Here is a 20,259-nt window from a genome sequence, read left to right on the forward strand (position 1 = left end):
TTTCTGAAAAACCCATCCTCCTTCTTTTCAGCCTTATAGACTACAAGTACATTTCCTTATACATTACTTATTTGTGCTAAAACATTTGCTCTTTTCCTATTCCCAGGGTAGTTTTTGGCAATTGTAATGGCATTGCCATGGTAGACTACCTCCAGAAAGCAGTACTCCTCAACCTGGGCACTATTGAATTATATGGCTCCAATGATCCTTATCGGAGAGAACCCCGGTCTCCTCGTAAATCTCGACAGCCTTCAGGAGGTACAGAGAAAACAATCCTGAGTTTTAGGATTTCTATAAATACTGAGTTACTTCTGTGAATATAAATACTTCAGTAAGATAAATAACTAGTCTGACTTTGTCTATATATGTAAACTGTCAAAACTAGTAAAAGGTTTGAGGCTTCTTTTGTGTTGTGTTGTTATTAGATTTTGCTTTTGTTTTTAATATCCTAGGATTTGAATTAACATTGGGAAAGAACTACAGTGGCAAGCTTCTTCAGCTAAATTATAATGAGATGAAAATTTGTCTCATTATTATGGAATAAAAGTTAATCTCAAAGTTTTGCCCCTTTTATTGTTTGGTATTATAAGACCAAAATTCGTTGTTTCAAACGTGTTATTTAAAGGGATCATTTCCCATATGATAAAAAAATTGTAAATGCAAAAGTGAACTTGATTTCTATGAAAATACAGTGCTCTTAGGCAGCCTTGATTCAATGCAAACCCAGATCTATTAAGAATTTTCTCTGTAGCGTTCTTTTGTGGTTGCTAGGTAATTAGTCTTAATTTTTTATAATTTTTAAATTTTTTAAAAGGTTTTATTTACTTATTTGAGAGAGAGCATGAGGGGAGGGGCCCAGGGGGAGGGAGAAGCAGACTCCCTGCTGAGTAGGGAGCCCAGATGTTGGGTTCCATTCCAGGACCCCTGGATCATGACCTCAGCCAAAGGCAGACATTTAACTGACTGAGCCACCCAGGCGCCCAATTAGTCTTAATTTTAAATGTTTTAATATGTCTAGTTGGTGGTCTTTACCAGTACTACTCACCATTTTTTTTTTTTTTTTAACCTCATGGCATTGGATCTCTGGCGCTTGGGGGTATATTAGTGAGGCCTTCAGCAGTTACTGGCCTGCAGGCTCCAGTCTCCTCAGGACCTGTTCAGCTGGACCAGGGATTGGGGGATTGAGGGGAACCCTGTCTTGGGGAGACTTAGCCCATTTGCACAATGCCACTGTGCAGTGAAACACTGGGAAGCTCTGGTCTATACTTATAACTCAGTCTCTCCAATTTTCAGTTCTTTCCGAGATTCATTTCTCATTTGCTCTCATGGCATAATTAGCTAGTACTACCTATATCACAGTTCATGAGAGAAGGAAAAAAAAAAAGTGGTGGGGTATAGACCCTACTGTCACTTTGGCTTGATGCTTGGATTTTCTTTTCCATTTTTGTTTTTGTATGTGATCATTTTGCCATGTGTTATCTTCAGCAGAAATTGTCCCAACCATACCATTCTAGTACCTTTGTCTCCTTTTTTTTCCTTCACTTTTCATTGCTTCACTAAGGCATGCTGATTGTGACTTCTTGCATGTGCGGCCTTTCTAGCTTATATTCTGAATCTGTGAAAAAACTCCGTTCTTCTTTAAGTAAGTTATTTATTCCATGTCAGTAAAGTCATGGCATGTTTGTTTGTTGTCTGTAAAATCATTTTTTTCTCATTTATTTTTAACAGAGTTTATTAAAACATTATATATCTAAAATGGTATGCTCATTCCTTAAATTCATCATCTATGTATATGAAAACTAGTGAAATGTTTGTGTCCCAGTCCAGTTTCTTTATAAAGCAAAAGAAATTGGTATTTAGTGTTAGAAAGTTAAAACATTGTCATGATAGAGGAAACAAGTACTTTTAGCAATTCTACCACAAACCTGTGTAAAAATTTCATTGCTCCTAAAATTAATTTCTCTTCTCCTTGATACCTCATAGTAGTTTCATAAAATTGCTAGAAATTAAATACCTAAGCTTATCCAAGGATAGAAACCCATTTTTCCATGTGATTTCAAAAATATTTTTTTCTTAAATTTTATTGCATCCTGTATCCTGTAGTAAATCTCATAATATTATTTATATTATTTGCTTTATTTTGTATTGAAGAGTTAGATGTTTAGGCAGAGGAGCACTATTTGAGTTTTTCTTTATTAGTTTAAGATATTATTATGCTCACTTGTAACAATATTTAGGATTGTGTCTTAAATAAAAATTAAAAGAAAGTTATTTTATTTTATTTTTTAAAGATTTTATTTATTTATTTGACAGAGATAGAGACAGCCAATGAGAGAGGGAACACAGGCAGGGGGAGTGGGAGAGGAAGAAGCAGGCTCACAGCGGAGGAGCCTGATGTGGGGCTCGATCCCATAATGCTGGGACCACGCCCTGAGCCGAAGGCAGACGCTTAACCGCTGTGCCACCCAGGCGCCCCCAAAAGAAAGTTATTTTAAAACGTGCTTTAACATTTTAAGAATATTTGTGCCTTAATTCTGAAATATGTTTCAAATAAAATTAAATATAAAATAGCTGGTACTAAAGTTCTTTAATTGCACTGACAAAAAGGATATTCTTGCAGAAGCATGCATTTTATAATATGTTTTGGAAGTGTAGCCCAAATACCACCAAATTCTATCTTTTTTAAAAATTGGCTTGGAGAAATGTTTTTACTACAAGTAGATTCTAATATGTTTTCATAAAGAGTGAGGTGTCACTCATGAAATTATTTTATAAACATTGTGTTTTACAGCTCTATTAAAATACAGTTGAACCCATTACTAAAATATGTACAGTGCTTTCATAGTAAAAATTATGAAGCTGTTACAGGGACATTTAGTGATAAAGTATTTCAACTACCTGTGTATCTGCTTGCTGAGAGTCTTAATTATAACAAAAGTGAAACATGATAATATGTGTCTTGTTTTGCTGACTACTTTTTCACTCAGTGAAGGACATAAAAGGGAAATTTCTGTTCTGAATATAATTCTAAACCCCAAATAAGATCTTCTTAATGACGTGAAAGTGATAAACCCATGAAAAGAAAGTTAGCTTAGTCTTGGAAGTTGATAATTTTAAAGAAGGGAATTAGAGGGACAAAGTTGTGCATGACTTTAGGAAAGATATTTTTTTTTGAAACTTACAAAGAAGTGGCTCTAAAAATGAAAATATGGTCTATACAGTTGCAATTAATTTCAAGTCTTCAATATATTCAGTAGAATAGAAAAAGAGAAGTAGCTATCGAGCCGAGTAATACTAGTTGATATTTCTGAGTGTGTGTGTGTATACTATGTATGTATATATTATAAGAAACAAAACACACTGTATAAGAAATGAGGGATATAATCAAGGATGTATAATAAATGTTGCATAAAGCATTAAGTACTGTTTTGAATATAGGCTGGTCTTCAAAAAATGGGCTGGCAAAATGTTTGGTTTCAATGAAAATATATTTAAAAAAGGATTAGGACTCTAGGGATCATTTGAAATGATAGTTGAAAAACAACGTAGAGCTAAATAACTTTGTTTCTCAACCCTTCATTAAGAGGAATGATTTATCTTTCTGGAAAATATGAAAAATAATTAAGAGAAATGAAAATCTAAGCTATATTATATATGTAAGGCTGACCTTGGTAATAAAAAGTGATAAAGTAATAAAAACATATCAAGAGAATTTGTGAAGGGAATTTGTAAACAGTACCCAAGTTGATAAATGTCAAATAAATCAGTAAATTTGATGTACAAACCAGTCAAAATTCTAGAATCATATTTGTGCATATTGAAATGCCTTGTATGCATACTGAAAATAGAGCTATCAATTGAAGTCAGCAGGAATCCGCTAAAAGTAAATTGTACCAAAATCGGTGTTATTTTAATCTCGTAACTGCATTGATGGCTCATAGCAGCCTGTTGACATAATGTTTCCTGAAGTTAACCAGATACATAATAAAGAATTCCATGTATGTTTTTTATGAACTAGGTAGATGGAAGTAACCTCGTCATTTTGACAATTGCAAGATTGGTTAAATCAAGAGTCAGCAAACTACTGTCCCTGAGCCAAAACCGGCCCACTGCTGGGTTTTGCCAATACAGTTTAATTAGAACAGCATCATGCTTATTTGTTTAGCTGGCCTCAAAACCAATTTAGACCTTCACAGAACACGTTTGCCAACCCCTGGATTAAACCATGGTATCTAGTGGGTCAATTTGTAGCCTACATTAACTTTGATGTAGTGTACCTCAGTAGATACATTATGTTGAATAATATATGATTATGCTTTGTTGAACATTTTAGATAGTAAATTAAGCTTCCTACTTAAGCATGTGAAAAAGAAGGATGCTTTTTGTCCATAAAGGGTAACTACTACATTTGATGGCAAAGACCCAAAAAGATATTTGTAGGTAGAAATCATAAACCATATACAATAGCCACATAGTATAAACCATAGATGAGTCATGTAGGGTTGGACTTGACTTTTACCCAGAGCCAGCTGGAAGGTTTAAAACTTCAAAATCGATTATTTTTATTCAGTACTAGGCTCACTGTAGTACTAGAGTATACTATCACTACTATTTATTATTGAGGTATAATTGGCATATAAATCATTATATTAATTTCAAATACCAATTTGATATTTGTATACTTTGCAAAATGATCACCACAGTAGGTCTAACAGTCTTTATCTTAAATAGTTACAAAATTTTTGTCCTTGTAATGAGAACTTTTAAGATCTACTCTTAGCAGTTTTCAAGATATCTAGTACACTCTCATTAACTATAGTTATGCTGTACATTACATCCCTTATTTATTCTATAACTGGAGGTTTGTACCCTTGACCCCTTTTACCCATTTTTCCCACCTTCCACACCCTGCTTATGGCAATCACTAATTTGGTCTCTGTATCTATGAGCTTGTTTTTGTTTTGTTGTGGGTTTTTTTTTTCCCCCCCGGGGGGTGGGTGAGTTTAGATTCCACTATATCATATAAATGAGATTATACAGTAATTGTCTTCCTCTGTCTTATTCTATTTAACGTAATGTCCCTGGAGTCCATCTATGTTGTCACAAATGGCAAAATTTAAATCTTTTTTGGCTGAATATTCCATTGTGTGTGTGAACGTATATACACATATACACATATATACATATATACACATATATATATATGTTTGGTGGACACTTAGGTTGTTTCTGTATATCGCTACTGTTTTAAGACTTGCTATTTTAGTCAAGGAGGAGTTCATTTATATAAAAAAGTATTTTGTCAAAGATTAAATGCATACCTAAAATTCCATCCATCATCTTTGAACTATAAAAACTAGTTTTTGGTTTTTTTCCCCCCAGAACCATTAGTTTAATAAGTGTTAAAAAGAGAGAAAAAAATTGCTGGTTGTCATTCAAAAACTTCCTAGTGAAGAAAAATAATATATAATTCAAAATAGAAAGCCCTTCTTATAAACCCAATTCAGTACTCTGTGTTCTCTGAAAATGTTGTTGTAAAAGCTTTCTTAGTGACTGGATGTGACATCATGTCTTTTACCAAAGGATTGGAAAAGTAGATAATGGTCATATATGCACATATGTCAGCATAATAGCTAACTTCTTCTGAGGCCTAAATACGTAGTCCCCGTCTGTTGCCCAGCTATCCCAAACTCTTGATGTGTGTTTACTTATAATTTTTAAAGAATTTGAAGGAATTCTTTTCATTCCAATCACGAAGCAACTTAATATCTGTCCTATTTACTCTGCATATTGCCATGTCTTTTAATTCTTGTCTGCGTGTAAAATACCTTGCTTTGTTTTCTCCTAAGAATCTAGGCCTTCCTATAAAATAGTTTTATATAATTCATATAACTCTGTGAAAAAGAAGTATTTCTTTAGAGCTCTTTAAAAATGTGTGGTATAGCTTTTAAGAAGTATAGTCCTACAAGATAAGTAATGTACAATATTTTAAATATTGAATGTGGAGGCACAAAATATTTTAATTATTATTTAAAAGTATTCAAGGAAGGTGTTTGAGATGTACTTAGCCGAAACCACTTTGAGGTTTGAGTTGAGAATTTCTATGATGTAAAAATCACCAGGTTTACTACCAAGTATTTATTTTCCCTCAAGAGAAACCCAGTCAGTCTATCATATACTCTCAAATTAATGATTTTAAACAAGTCCTACTTCATGTCTAATGTCCTTGAAGAATAGAAAATTATCTCTTAGAAGTTTCCTTTTTGCTTAACTAGTGACTGACTGCTGTATTATTTTGAGATATTTTACTATCAAAATGCTCTTATTTCCTATCTCGATTAATGGGCACAGTATCAATGCCAGTATAGTCTATTCAGCTGCTGGGTTTTTAACAATGGGCAGTCATTAAATGTGTACTGTAAATAGAACATAAAACTGCACTTACATAAATTTGTGTTGTGATTTGGTTTCTGGTTTTGTTTTTTAGCAGGTCTGTGTGATATTAGTGAAGGGACTGCAGTCCCAGAAGATCGCTGCAAATCTCCAACTTCTGGTAATGTGTTTATTTCATTAATAATTATAATTCTATAAAAACCAATACAGTGTATCAAAATTCCTTTTTACAGATAAGCATTTAAAATAACACCTACAAGGAACTTTTGTGTCACATATTTATTCTTAAAATGGTAACTATTTTTTGCATTCTCCTTAGGTGAAAAGAATTGCACTAGTTAAAACCCCATAGCTATTACCTGTTAAGAGTCATATAACTGTTTACTTAGCTTTCTTATATTATATTTTTTAGGGAAAATATATTTTACTCCTCACCATTGGATCAAATGGTTTGGTTAACCTACAATCTTGTCTTTGCTCTAGGCTTGCCTGGTGTCATCTGGGAGAATAGTGCTCTAATTCTTGAGTAGTGTCCATTTAAATATTATCAAAGATTTTGAACATTTATAATCTGGTGGTAACTGTAGACAGAATAATTTTAGACCAAATGTATGTGTTTTTGTTTTTGGTCAAAGTGATGTTTGATATAATTTTATGCCTATATTAAAACAGTTGTCCTTTTTTGTCCATGTAATATAGGTCTATATGTGATCTATGTGTATATTAATATTTTAGTGGAACATAACTTTTAGTATCTTTTCAGTCTCCTTAAGATTAAGAGGATTGTGATTTTATTATTATTTTAAGTGGATAGAAACTTTGCCAGTCTTTGCTACAGTTGACTTCACAATTTTAACTACCATATTAAATCATTCTGGCCGGGGATATTTATCAGCTTTCCACTGGAAAGATTGTTCTTAGGATAAAGTAACACGGTTCTTAAATAGATTTTGGTCCTTCCATAGCGGGTTCTACTACATCAGAAGTCATTATAAGCATGGGAAATATTGAGAAGTGCATTTTACTTTGGTCTCTCATATTTCAGTTTAGCATTTTATTAGACATAGAACTGTAAAAGCTTTTGTGATGTTTTGTTTTTGAAATTGCATTTTCCTGATATTGCACAAATTATCCCTTAAGATATATCTACCTTCTGGTTTTCTTAATCTTTAAATTTCATATTTAAATTCACTCATTAATGGAACATGGAGCTATAGGAATTATGTAATTAACACCTAACGTTAAGTCTGAATGTTGGTACAGTAAAGTTTGAATGAGAAATATGGAGCAAATAACTGTACATCTGATCTTACAGAACTAGAGTTATTTCTGAATTTGGAATTTAGAGCTGTAGTATCTTTTCATTATTGCTGTTCGTTGTCCATCTACCTACAATAGTATTCTAATCTTCTTACCGTCTCTAAAGGCCATATGAATGCAGTTGTCAATATGTTAAGGCTAAAAGCCAGACTGAATAATTTGGACATGTAATTATTCTTTAATATATTAAATGACCATCAAAAGTGTTTTAACAAGACTCAGCCCAAATAAATTAATACTCCTCATTATCCTAAGCCAAACTATGAATAGGTATATACATCTATCAATTTGGAATAGCCAACAAGAGGTAATTATAGATAAGTATTTAAGTATATTAAAATCTGAGTATTTAAATATAAAAAGTGCATAAAAGTAGAAACCCTCCAAATCTTTCTCTGAGAAACTCAAACATTTTTGAACATTTTCAAATATATTATTTTTTGATCCACGTGAAAGGACATATAGTTTTAACATACAGAAATTTATATGACACTAGGTATTGTTTCAGTGAGTTTGAACTGCAAAGTAAAACTATGACTGCAGAAATCATTGCTAAATCAGAAATTCTGATCTTAGATAGAAAACTCTTAACTTATTTAGTTTAGTCTTTGATTATGCCCCGAAAGATATAAGAATTTTCTGAAGAATTGTATGCATTCCTGCATATCAGAAAAGACAGCTTTACAAAAAACAAATCAAACTTTAGTAGATAGTAGTTGTGTCTGAAACATGTTTCATAGAGCAGGAGATAGATGTCACTCATATGTACTAAACATACACTAGAAACTAGAATAAAATTCTGAAAAACTAATCCTTTGACACTACATTCTTAACAGCTGTGTCTTTCACTACTTGTCCATTTTAAAATAGTAGTAATTCTTGCTACCCATCTTGGGCCAATTGTCTTACTCTTTGCACATTTGTAACTTTTTTGCCTTCATTCTTGTTAGCATTCGGAAATAAAAGAATAATTTAGTATCATTCCTCTCACCAATACATGCAAATTCTACTAATTTAGGATGGTCAAAAAAAGAAAAACAGGTGGGGTAAGTTTGAGATGAATCAGAAGAACCACAAGGTGATGATGTTATTAAAACCATCGAAAGTAGTAATTAAATTACTAGCCTTAATACTTTCCGCAGTGTGGTAGGATATAAATAAATAGTTAAGTGATACAATATAAATTATAAAACCAATATAGTTAATAGAAAACAATGTATCATGAGAGAAGAAGAAACATGTAAAAGTGGGTTGGGAGTTCAACTTAGTCACTCCTAAATACTAAGAGGAGGACCACTATTATAAAAATGAAAAGTGGCCATACAACCTTTATCAAAATCAATGTGTTTATTCAAAATAATAATATAAATGAGCAACTTTTTGGAAAGCATTTAAGTCCCATAATCAAAATTGGTAATCTCAGCAGTTTAGCTGATCAGTATCAAAGCTCAATTCAAAAAGCATCCTGAGAAAATCCAAGTAATGAATATAGTTTGTTTTTTTCATTTGTTTTTAAATAAACCAGCAGTGTCTCTGAAATAGAATATTAAATTCTGTCATCCTGAATTAACATAAGAAATAACTTCTGCTATCTCCATTTGGTCTCTGCATTTCAAAGAACTCAGATTGCTTTACTGAGCACTTTAATAATATTGGAATTTTGTTTTAGTACTGCATCAGAAATGTGTGTGTGTGTGTGTGTGTGTGTGTGTGTGTGTGTGTGTGTGCATATGTGAAAATAATAAAAACATTTGTTAGGTTATTTCACTTTGAAGGAAACCCAGGGCCACATAGACCATTATATAAATGCTGCCTTCAGGAGTTGCCATGTGCCCTAGAAAAAAAACAAGAAGCTGTAAATATTTTCTATGTTTATTTAATCATAATTATTTGGTAAATATATTCAAGTGGGATATGCTGAAAGCATTTTTGGAACTTTGACAAAAATTCTGAAAACCAATGGTAGGAATTTTCAGTTTTGGGAAAAATAAGTCTTTTCTTTACATTTATGGCTTATGTTGGAAATTTCTTTTGGAAATACTAAAAAACATTTGTATAATTTTATATTCATATTTAGATATGTAGCTATTGCTCTAAGATGAAATATATCAAATAAAAAAGTATTAATAATTTTTTACATTCCTGTGGCTATTTAATATCAGAGGTGACTGTGATATTTTAAAATATTTATAACATAACTATTATCTTCTTTGAAAAACAAGTATACGCATTTCTATTCCTGAAAATATCACTGAATCCAGTGTTACTTATGTGATATTTTTGATAAAGGATTTATGAGGATCCATAAATGCTACTTAGCAAAAATAACATCATTTTTAAAGAGTAATCTTTTAAGACTATTATAGAAGTAATTGGATGCTGCCAATGTTGCAGGTTTTACTTGGTCTATGGAGAGATTCCAAGGATATTTTCCACTTAGCCAAAGAAAGTATGATTTTTCTGGGGGAAGAGAAGGTCAAACTTTGACCTTATTTATTAAGGTTCAGTACTTTCACTGGGATAAAAGAGAAAAACAGTACAGAAAGACTTTTTTATTTACTTCCAGTTATGTTTCAGGTATTTGCTTCTATCAGAAAAGCTTTTTATTCATTCAACAAATGTTTACTTAGCGATTGCTGCATACAAAGCACTCTACTGAGTGCAAGGGGGGGTGCAAAGATGAATCAAATGGGGGCCCAGTTTTTAGAAGTGCAGTGCAGTGGAACAAGTGTAAACTTTTTAAAATATGAGATTTTAAATGATGAACGTCATAAGGGAAGTGTACAGATAAAGGGCTATTGGAAAAGGGAAACTGATTTATAGCAAGGAGATTGTGAAAATTTATGGGCGCGATATCATTTGAAATGTGCTATTATAAAGAATAGATCCTTTAACAAAAGTTGTCAACTAGAATACTACTTAGGATTACATTTATAAATAAAATATTTTTGTTAGAAAAGAAATGCGATGAAAAGTTAAAAACACCTTTTTTTTAAGGAAAAGAGGCAACTAAAATCTGTATGGTGACTAACATAATAAAAAAATATTATTAAAAAAATCTTAATTATAAAAATATTAGATAAACTTATTGAAAGTCACAGCCAGAATAAAGTTAAATATTTCTTGCCTCATTAAATGTAAGTAAATATTTGAACATACCTAAAATTTTAAGTATTATCCTCAGTATTTTAAAGATCTCTCTGGTAATGATAGAATTTATATGATTTTGAAGTTTGTATCTAGAAAGTTAACCCTAAAATAAATTTTGACTATACTTCTTGCACAGGATTCTTAGTTCAAGATGAAGCTTATTCAGTTAACTAGTGTCAAAGAATTTTTGCATTTTCTTTCAGAAACAGTTAATTGCTGCCTATATTTTTCTTTATCTGTTCTCTAACAGCTATACCAAGATTTTTCTAAATGGTTGTAACTTACGGAAAAATTGTTATAGATTAAAGTTAATATTTATATATACTGGGGATCTCTCTAATGTGAAAGATAATGCACTACTGTTTGCTCTTCTTACTGTAATATTATAAGAGTTGTTACTAACTGTACGCATGACATTTTCTTGAGGCCAATAATATGGAAACTTATCTTAGAAGTTACCAGATTATTTTGTTTGTACTTTTCCCTATGACAACTCCGTGTTTGTGACTGACGATGTGCCTGTTCCTTCCATTGTCTTCGTTTGTGTAGGTTCTTCATCACCACACAATTCAGATGATGAACAAAAAATGAATAATTTTATAGAAAAGGGTATAGTATCTTTATTTTAAAGTATTTTCTTTAATTATGTTTAATTCATTTAGTTTACTTTGAATAGATTTTGACATTTTATATCAAAATATTATTTTCAGTGAAGACCAAAAGCAGAAAGTTTTCCAAGATGGTAGCCAGTGATATAGGTAGGAAATAGAAATTTCTCTTTTGTTTCTAATCCTTGCTATATGCAGTGTTATTCAACACCAGAAAATGATCTAATGCATTGCATTTTGTATATATTAATTTGTTATTTCTGTGCTAAACAATAATCTCTTGGGCTGTTTCTTCTAAACTCATTGGGGCAGTAATTATTAAAAATCAGTTAAATTGGGATTGCAGTTCTTCTTCTGACTTACAATGTGAATTATTCTATTTTTATTTTTGCTTTATTTAAAATAAAGCAGGGTTCAATTTATGCAATAAGTAGTACAATTTTATACTTCCAGATTTTGAGATCTTTTTCCTTTATAGTTTTGTTTGTATTTTCTCCTACCTTTATTCCATCTTTCTCGAATTTTCAAAATCCCCAATTTCAAGGAAATAGTTCTCTAAAATATTGACTTTTGTTCTGTAATCTGCACTACCCTTGAGTTAAATGGGAATTTTCTTAAGACTCTTCCCTTCCCCCCAAGTAAAAATGATTGATGGAGAGTATTTTATATTAATCCTTTGACTGTTTTTATGAATATACTTTGAAATGAATTACCCAGTCCAAGGTTTTCAGTTTAAAATAGGAAGACAAAATAGAATCAAATTTGAGGACATAATCAAACTCTTAAGATTTTTTGGTTGGTCATAGAAATTTGAATATTCTCTGAAGATTTTTAAAGGCTTGAGAAACACTGTTTTACAAAAAGAGAATAAATCTTTGATTTAAATACAAAATTTTTATTATACGGTTATTATGTTATTTCCTCCAAAATGCCTACCATATATTCCTTGAATTATATTAAATGATATGCATTTCTAAGGCCGCTGAAATAGATTTACCTTTTCTTATGATAAAGCTTAATATATAATCAAATTAAATTTCAAAAATTTAACAGAAGTAGCATCCATATTGTCTGCATGTTGTAAATTGAACCCTGTTTAGTCATATTAACGTTGGCTGACTGTTAGCACCTCTGGTCATTTTTAAAATAAGATGGTTTATTCTTGGGCAAAGGGCTCTTCATATATGGCGAGTTGATTATCTCTTTGTGGTTTTATAGTGAATCAGTTGGTAATAGTTAAATCACTTTAATTATGTACTAGCACTATAGCATAATACTTTTTCAACCAAATCTTTTTAATATTTTTTCTTAATAGTACTTATTGTCATATAATGTAAAAAGTTAGAAGGGACTTTCCTACATACCCTTAATCAAAGAACTTTTAGAATTTAATTATCTGGGATTTTACCTTGCATGAAGGAACCTTGTGTATATAATTAAATTTTTAAAAATAATTTCTCTGTCCGATTTTTGATCCTGGGGTTGTATTTGCTTTGTTAAATGTGGTGACTATCTCCTCTCTTTTTTCTGTGTTTTGAATAGAATATGTAACATGAAGTATCTGAGCCTGAATATTTGAAAGTCTTCAGTTAACAAATTTCTTAGATGAGGAACATTATTGGAAGTTCTTTGGTGATGTTCTTGCTTGCTTTTTATGTTATTGGCAAGTTTTTCTTTTTGTCGTGCCAGTTTTTATATTTATAGTTTTTGGGAAACGTGTTAACTTTATTCAGTTTTTCAAACTTAGGTTAGTCACACAGTTATACATAATTATTTTGCTTCTTCAGAAACTACTGCTCTGGCTCCTTTTTTTTATATAATTTTGTTTGGTTTTGGTGGTAATCTTTCAGTGTGGTTTTTAATCCCAACATAGGTAAAAGGAAAACTCACTTCTCAGTTTTTTTCTTCATTCATATGGAGACTGCTCCATTTTTGACTATAAAATTTTTACAGTTAAAAAAATGAGTTTCTCTCTCTACATTAGTGTCTAGTTTTATAATAAGAGTTATAAAATATGCTATTGAAAAACACATAAAATAATATCAGGAGTAAAAATACATAGACTCTCCTGAAGACCTCTCTGTCAAGACGTGTTTTCTGTGTAAAGATTATGGTGTCAAAAGTAAAGGTTTCTGGGGCGCCTGGGTGGCGCAGTCGTTAAGCGTCTGCCTTCGGCTCAGGGCGTGATCCCGATGTTCCGGGATTGAGCCCCGCATCGGGCTCCTCCGCTGGGAGCTTGTTTCTTCCTCTCCCACTCCCCCTGCTTGTGTTCTCTCTCGCTGGCTGTCTGTCTCTGTCAAATAAATAAATAAAATCTTTAAAAAAAAAAAAAAAAGTAAAGGTTTCCTTGAGGAGTGCTTGGGTGGCTCAGTTGGTTAAGCATCCGACTCTTGACTTCAGCTTAGGTCATGATCTCAGGGTCATGAGATTGAGCCCCACATCGGGCCCCCACTCAGTGGGGAGTTGGCTTGAGATTGTCTCTCTTGCTCTCCTTCTGCCCCCCTCCCCGTGCTCTCTCTGTCTCTCTCTAAAATAAATAAATAAAATTTTTTTTTAAAAAGTGCTAGGATTTCTTGAGCATTCTGAGCTCACCGTGTTCCTTTCATCCAGTCCTGTACTTCCCCTGAAGTATTCTGAGCCTCATAAAATTATCACCTCTCTCTTCCTCAGTCTACAAACATTTATAGCTTCAACTGTAATTGTAGTGATGCAGTGGCCTAGTAAGGGAGGGCATAAGAATTTAAGCCTAGACCCTGAAGATTGACACTAGTAAGAAAGCCAACTTGCTTGGAAGGCTGACTGAAGTGTCTTGGCTCCAAAACTTTGTTTCCGCAGCTGCACCTTTTCTTTGAAAGTAATTGCTGCTGATATTGGAGGGGTGAGGTGCAAAATGTCATTCCTTAACACTCTAACCCAAGCTTGGAAAATCAGCCTCTTTTTTACTGCCCAACAGTACAGCTGAGATAGCTGAGATGATAACAGTTTTTTAAAAACATATATATATATATACTTAACAATTACAATTTTTCTGACACCATGCCGTGCCAGCCTTTTATAAGTAATATTTCTTATTTAATCCATTTGATGTGACTACAGTGAGCTACTTACTATTACTTCCCTGTTTTACAGATGAGGAAAAAGAGAGGTAGAGTGTAAGTAATGTATCTTGTGGTTACACAGCTAGCAAATGACAGAGCCAGGATTCCCACCCAAGTAGTCTGACTTCACTGTTTGTCATTCAGCACTGTAGTATATTACCTCTTAAGACAATTTACTAAAGTCTGTAAGGATTCAAAAACAAGTCCATTGTGTGATTTGTAACTAGATACTCTGGTTATGGGCCTGTTCTATCTACATAGTAACCTAGAAAAAAAGATGGTTCCTGTTAAGTTCTGCCCTACCACCAGATCTTGGTTGTCGTGTTGGTGCCTAACACCCAAACATAATATACAGTGCCTGGAAGTCTACCTTCCTCAAAGACCAGACTCAAGGAAAGTAACTACAGCAAACAGCAGAGACCCTAACCCATCTACCCAAAGCCTAGCTTCCTTGTTTCCTGGCTGACAGCTAACTCAGGTAAATGATGCTGACAGTGACTTCCTTGTTCATGCATTGGAAGAGCAGCCTAAAAAGATATAACTTTAGTTTTGTGAGTTTAACAGCAAAAATATAGCAGAATATAATGCAATTGCAGCATCCCTAAAGAAAGGTATATGCATGTAATACACATATAGTGATTTGTTTTGCCTGTTTAAACTTGATTAATTTTTGTTAGTAAAATCTTAGTGACGAGCATTTCCAAAATCAATCTTTCCTGTAGTATTAACCATTTCTGTAAATCATTTAGAAAATAAGAATAGTTATCAATTTTTAATTTGCTTATTATTTATATTTTATAAAACTTTGGAAATATAAAATTCTGTAAAGCTTCTTGTTAAGTTTGTAAAAAAAAAAAAAAGTCCTTAAATGTGTATCTTTGTTAAACTGTTAATCAAATTTTTCGTGATACCTTATGAATAAAATATGGTCCAGATGCTAGCATTGTTTGGTTGATTTTGAAACTACATGATCAACCTTTTCTAAAGATTGTTAATTCTATTTCATTGATTCTATTTCACTGTGAAAGTAGATTTCTAGCTGGATACGGTGGTCTACAAGCCCATGTCCCATATTATTACTGATTTTCATATAGAAGAAATGATTACATGAAGCTGTGAGGGGGAAAATAATAACTAGAGATTAAAATATAGACACTCAAAAATACAGTGACTTACTGAGCCAAAACAAATAGAAACTTGGCTCCATTTAATGAGTACCTTCCAAGCTCCAGTCACTATAGATACTCTTCAGGTGGTATTTGTAAACCTAGGGAGGATTGTACCTCCATGGTCCTTTTAACTTCTCAGACTCTGAGTTAGCAGTTACTTGGGTAATGACTAATTTTCTTTTTTAGCAAAAACTGAAGTAATTTTTGAAGTCAATTTAAATGAAGATAATGATCATTAGTCTAAATACTGTTTTCATTAGTTCTCTTTTACCTAAGACCAATGATTCTTTTTTTAAATTAAGGAGTTCTAATGCAACTTAAATAGGTTCTTAGTCATTATTTTCTAAATCACTAATTAATTAAATCCTACAATTTTAAATCTGCTCAAGCCCCCTTATTTTTCAAGAAAAGATATTGAGCCTCAAAGAAGTTAAGTTGCACATCCAAAGTAATGTCCCACAGTAATGACCTAGTCAGGACCAGAATCCCGGTCTCTTGACTCTTATTTTACTATAGCATATCTCCACTCTCATGCTGTAAGTTCTCTTTTTCTTGTGCTGTCTTCCCAATTCTTTTATATTTACAAGTTGAAAAAGAAATTCTCAGAGGTCCATTTGGAGTTTGCCATGTGAATAAAAAGGTATGTATCAAATTAATTAAGTAGAATTTTAAGTTATAAAATTATTCTAATTCATTATAAAAAATTAGTACTGACATTTCTACTTTATATTCCCCATTATTCAATCCCAAATGTGTGGCTGTTACTTCTATAGACGTTCATCTTTATATTTAATCCAAATATGGCTACTGAAAAATAGAAGCTCATCTTGAAAGAGAAGATGAGTCGAGTGTGCAGTAGTACCATTTTTACAGGTAAAATTACTCTTAATTTATGAAGAACTAAATTTCACAGTCAGGTACTTAAAAACCATTATACAAGTCTGAGGTTTTCTAATTAATTCTTTTTCTTTTTTTCAGGATGACTAACATCTGAAGAGTATAGCATAGTGTGTATTGGATTTTAATTTTATTTCAGAATGTATTTTCTGTCAAATTTCCTAATAAAATCTCAGCAAAGTCTGTTTGTCTTTTGTATCATAGTACTTCCTATGTATGCATTTCTTACTCCATAGAACCATCTTTTTCTTATACTGGAAGAATGTAAAATGATCTTTCTGGAAATAATTTATTGTTTGATTCCTAACATAAAGTAAATTAGTCCAATTGAAGTTAAATCACTGAAATACTTTCTTTGTCAAGTATTGTTTGAATAGAACTGTTAATGTGGCAATCCTGTTCACGAAGATGGTGCTGAAGGCGAAGAAGGAAGCCGCTGACCCTCTCAAACCTGAAGCCAAAGCAAAGGCTTTGAAGGCCAAGAAAGTGGTGCTGAAAGGTGTTCACAGTCACAAAAAAAAAAAAAAAAAAAAAAAAAAAATCTGCACGTCACCTGCATTCCGATGGCCCAAGACACTGCATCCCCAAAGGCAGCCCAAATACTCTTAAAAGAGCACCCCCAGGAGAAACAAGCTTGACCACTATGCCACCATCAAGTTCCCCCTAACTACTGACTCATCCATGAAGAAAATAGAAGACAACAACACACTTGTGTTCATTGTGGATGCAGAGACAAAAAGCACCAGATCAAACAGGCTGTGAAGAAGCTCTGTGACATTGATGTGGCCAAGGTCAACACCCTGATTAGGCCCAATGGAGTGAAGAAGGCATATGTTCAACTGGTTCCTGACTATGATGCTTTGGATGTTGCCAACAAAGTTGGGATTATCTGAGCTGAGTCCAGCTGGCTAAATCTAAATTTTTTCACCAAAACAACCAAATAACAATGTGGCAATTTATGTTCTACCATTACTTGTATTAGTTTGCAAGTAGCTGCCATAACAAAATACCACAGCCTGGGTGACTGAAACAACAGAAATTTATTTCCTCTAGAACAGCTCTGGAGGCTACAAGTCCAAGATCAAGGTGTTAAAAGGTTTGATTTCTTCTTGGCTTGCAGGTGGCCGCTTTTTCATTGAGTCTTTTATAATCTTCCTTCTATTCTTCACAACTGTGGTGTTTGTGTGTTTAAATTTCCTCTTTCCGTCAGTTGAGATGAGGGTCTACCCCTAATGGCTTCATTTCAACTTAATCACCTCTTTAAAGGCCCTGTCTCCAAATTCCTCATATTCTGAGGTATTGAGGGTTAATGTTTCAACATACAAATTTTGGAGGAACAGTTCAGCATACACCTTTTTTTTGTAACACCTTTTATGCTATAGAAAATGCAGAGTTTATTATGATATCCTAGACGATAAGTTTTATGAATTTACGGAAAGCAAATAGAAATGGGAAAAATATTGAAGACTAAAGGTACAGGAGTTCAAGAATTAGAAGAATTTGCTATAGCTGAATCTTTAACAGATACTTTAAAGATTCCCCTTCATTTCAGGTAATGTATATGTGTTCCATATATCAAAAGTGATCTGTTTGATGAATAGGCCTGTGTTTAATTTGCCCTTTTTTTCTTTATTTCATCTGTGAGAAAATTAAGCTTCTTTCTGTAGAAGTAAAATTCCAGTGACTGTGCTTATTCATTTATTCATTCATCAGCATGGTCATTGACCACACATTAAGTGTAATACACATACACAGATGCAGAATTTTGCAGGATAAATTTTTATCTCCAAACTCATGGAATTTATATTCTAACATGGGAAATATACATTGATAGACATTGATATTATTAATTCTAATGGCTATTAAAATAATGTGTAATAAGTGGCAAGAATTTCTACTTCTTCATCTCACTTTGCCGTTGGTATCTTTGCCATATCCTATAAGCTAATTTTTAGTCTTGTTACTACTCTGATTTTTAAAATTTAATATGGATACATTTCAACATTTTACTTTAAAAAAGTGGCATTGGATCTCTGCAGATGGTGAAAAAACTGATATGTTACCTTCTTTTTAATTATTGAACCTCTCAGTATAAACAAAATTTGGTTTTTTGGCATCTTCATACTGCCGTAATAATAAGTCATTTTCCCTGTTATTGTTGGTATACTGTTTCCTATAAAAGTCACTTTCCAAAAAGCAGAAGTTACACTTCTGTTTTCCTTTCTTTTAAGAAACCTTCCATAGAAAAATCAGATGTGGGGGCGCCTGGGTGGCTCAGTCGTTAAGCGTCTGCCTTCGTCTCAGGGCGTGATCCTGGAATTCTGGAGATCGAGCCCCACGTCGGGCTCTTCCGCTGGGAGCCTGCTTATTTCTCTCCCACTCCCCCTGCTTGTGTTCCCTCTCTCACTGGCTGTCTCTCTCTCTGTCAATAAATAGATAAAATCTTTAAAAAAAAAAATTAGATGCGGAACAAAGTAGATAGAAAAAGGAAAATTATAAAACATCAGCTTAATTTCAGAGAAGCAATATGAATCTCCATAATTGAGAAACTTTACAGGGATTGGTATAGTTGCCATGACAAAACTGTCATCTGTGGTAAGGAGGTCTAAACAGTGCTCTTGAGATTTGTTTCTTTCCTTGCTGTTGAAACCATTGCAGACATGATTGTTGTGATCGTACATCACTTCATTATTCCTAGCAAGCAAATGAAGCTCTTTACTGCTTACTCAGACAGTTAGCTTGATATCTTCATTCCAGTTTATAAGAAGAGAGTAGAGACTCAGGTTTACAGCCTGCCAAGACATACCTGATACCAGTTTTCTTCAGATTGAAGAAACTTTATTGTCATTCCCCTCGTTTCTGCTGTGGACAAAGGCATAGGAAAAGAGAACTAGTTTATAATCTCTAGTGACAGAAGATTTCAAATCAAGGAAGATAAATTGAGTACAAGGAGCAAGAGTTGAAGAAGACACAGTTGAAGAAGAGAAAGACAACTTGTCTTCCAAGAACTCATTTCAATTGTATGTCTTCAGTTTGAAAGCCTCAATGGGAGTTGAGTAACTTCAAAGCATGAGCAGAAGTTTCTTTATACATGCAATGAAATCAGCTTACAAGGTAACTGGGTTGGCAAGTGCTTCTGAGACGCCTAAGAAGTAAAAATACGATCACCAAAAATTGGTGGATAAAGTCTATGACTGCTTCATCCACAGAATTATACCAGGGTGCAGAGTATATGCTAGGAGGATTGAGTAAAGGTTTTCCAGAGGTGGATCTCCCTGTTGTGGACCTGCCATCAAGGAGGTTAACTAAACAGACCTGAAAATAAGTATATTCCCTAGAAGTCACAAAATTAAAACATAAAAATATATGGCCTAAATTTCAACTTTAGACCTTAGGTTTGGGACTTAGCCTTCCACAGAAAACAACTGTAAAACTAGTCAAAATATCTAGGCTCTTCTTTCTAGACATTGAGCAACAGGTAGTCTAGGGCTGCCATCCTTGAGAGAAAGGAAAAATAGGAGGTGAGCTTCATGACCAGGTTTCTGCCATGGAACACTTTCCTGTTGCAGTGCAGGTTGGGTAGAACTCAGGAGGAGCTGCAGTCTTACCAAGCTAAGGCAGCAG

At 33.1% G+C, this 20,259-nt stretch overlaps 1 protein-coding gene and 1 pseudogene across 5 annotated transcripts in view; both read left to right on the top strand.

Moving 5' to 3' along the window:
- The window catches only part of STXBP5 (syntaxin binding protein 5), a 159,607-nt gene that overhangs the window by 104,143 nt on the left and 35,205 nt on the right, over nt 1–20,259 (top strand). The window contains exons 18-21 of one of the 5 annotated variants that reach the window (XM_040627929.1): nt 107–258; nt 6,491–6,553; nt 11,413–11,472; nt 11,574–11,621. In XM_040627929.1, coding sequence (XP_040483863.1) covers nt 107–258; nt 6,491–6,553; nt 11,413–11,472; nt 11,574–11,621 — 323 coding nt within the window. Of the gene's footprint in view, nt 1–106; nt 259–6,487; nt 6,554–11,412; nt 11,473–11,573; nt 11,622–20,259 lie in introns of all 5 variants that reach the window. The other 4 variants (XM_008695061.2, XM_040627930.1, XM_040627932.1 and 1 more) reach the window with 4 other exon arrangements.
- On the top strand, nt 13,914–19,001 carry LOC103666930 (annotated as a pseudogene).

This window comes from Ursus maritimus, unplaced genomic scaffold, assembly GCF_017311325.1.
Source record: "Ursus maritimus isolate PB19 unplaced genomic scaffold, ASM1731132v1 scaffold_13, whole genome shotgun sequence".
Taxonomy (NCBI): Eukaryota; Metazoa; Chordata; class Mammalia; order Carnivora; family Ursidae; genus Ursus; species Ursus maritimus.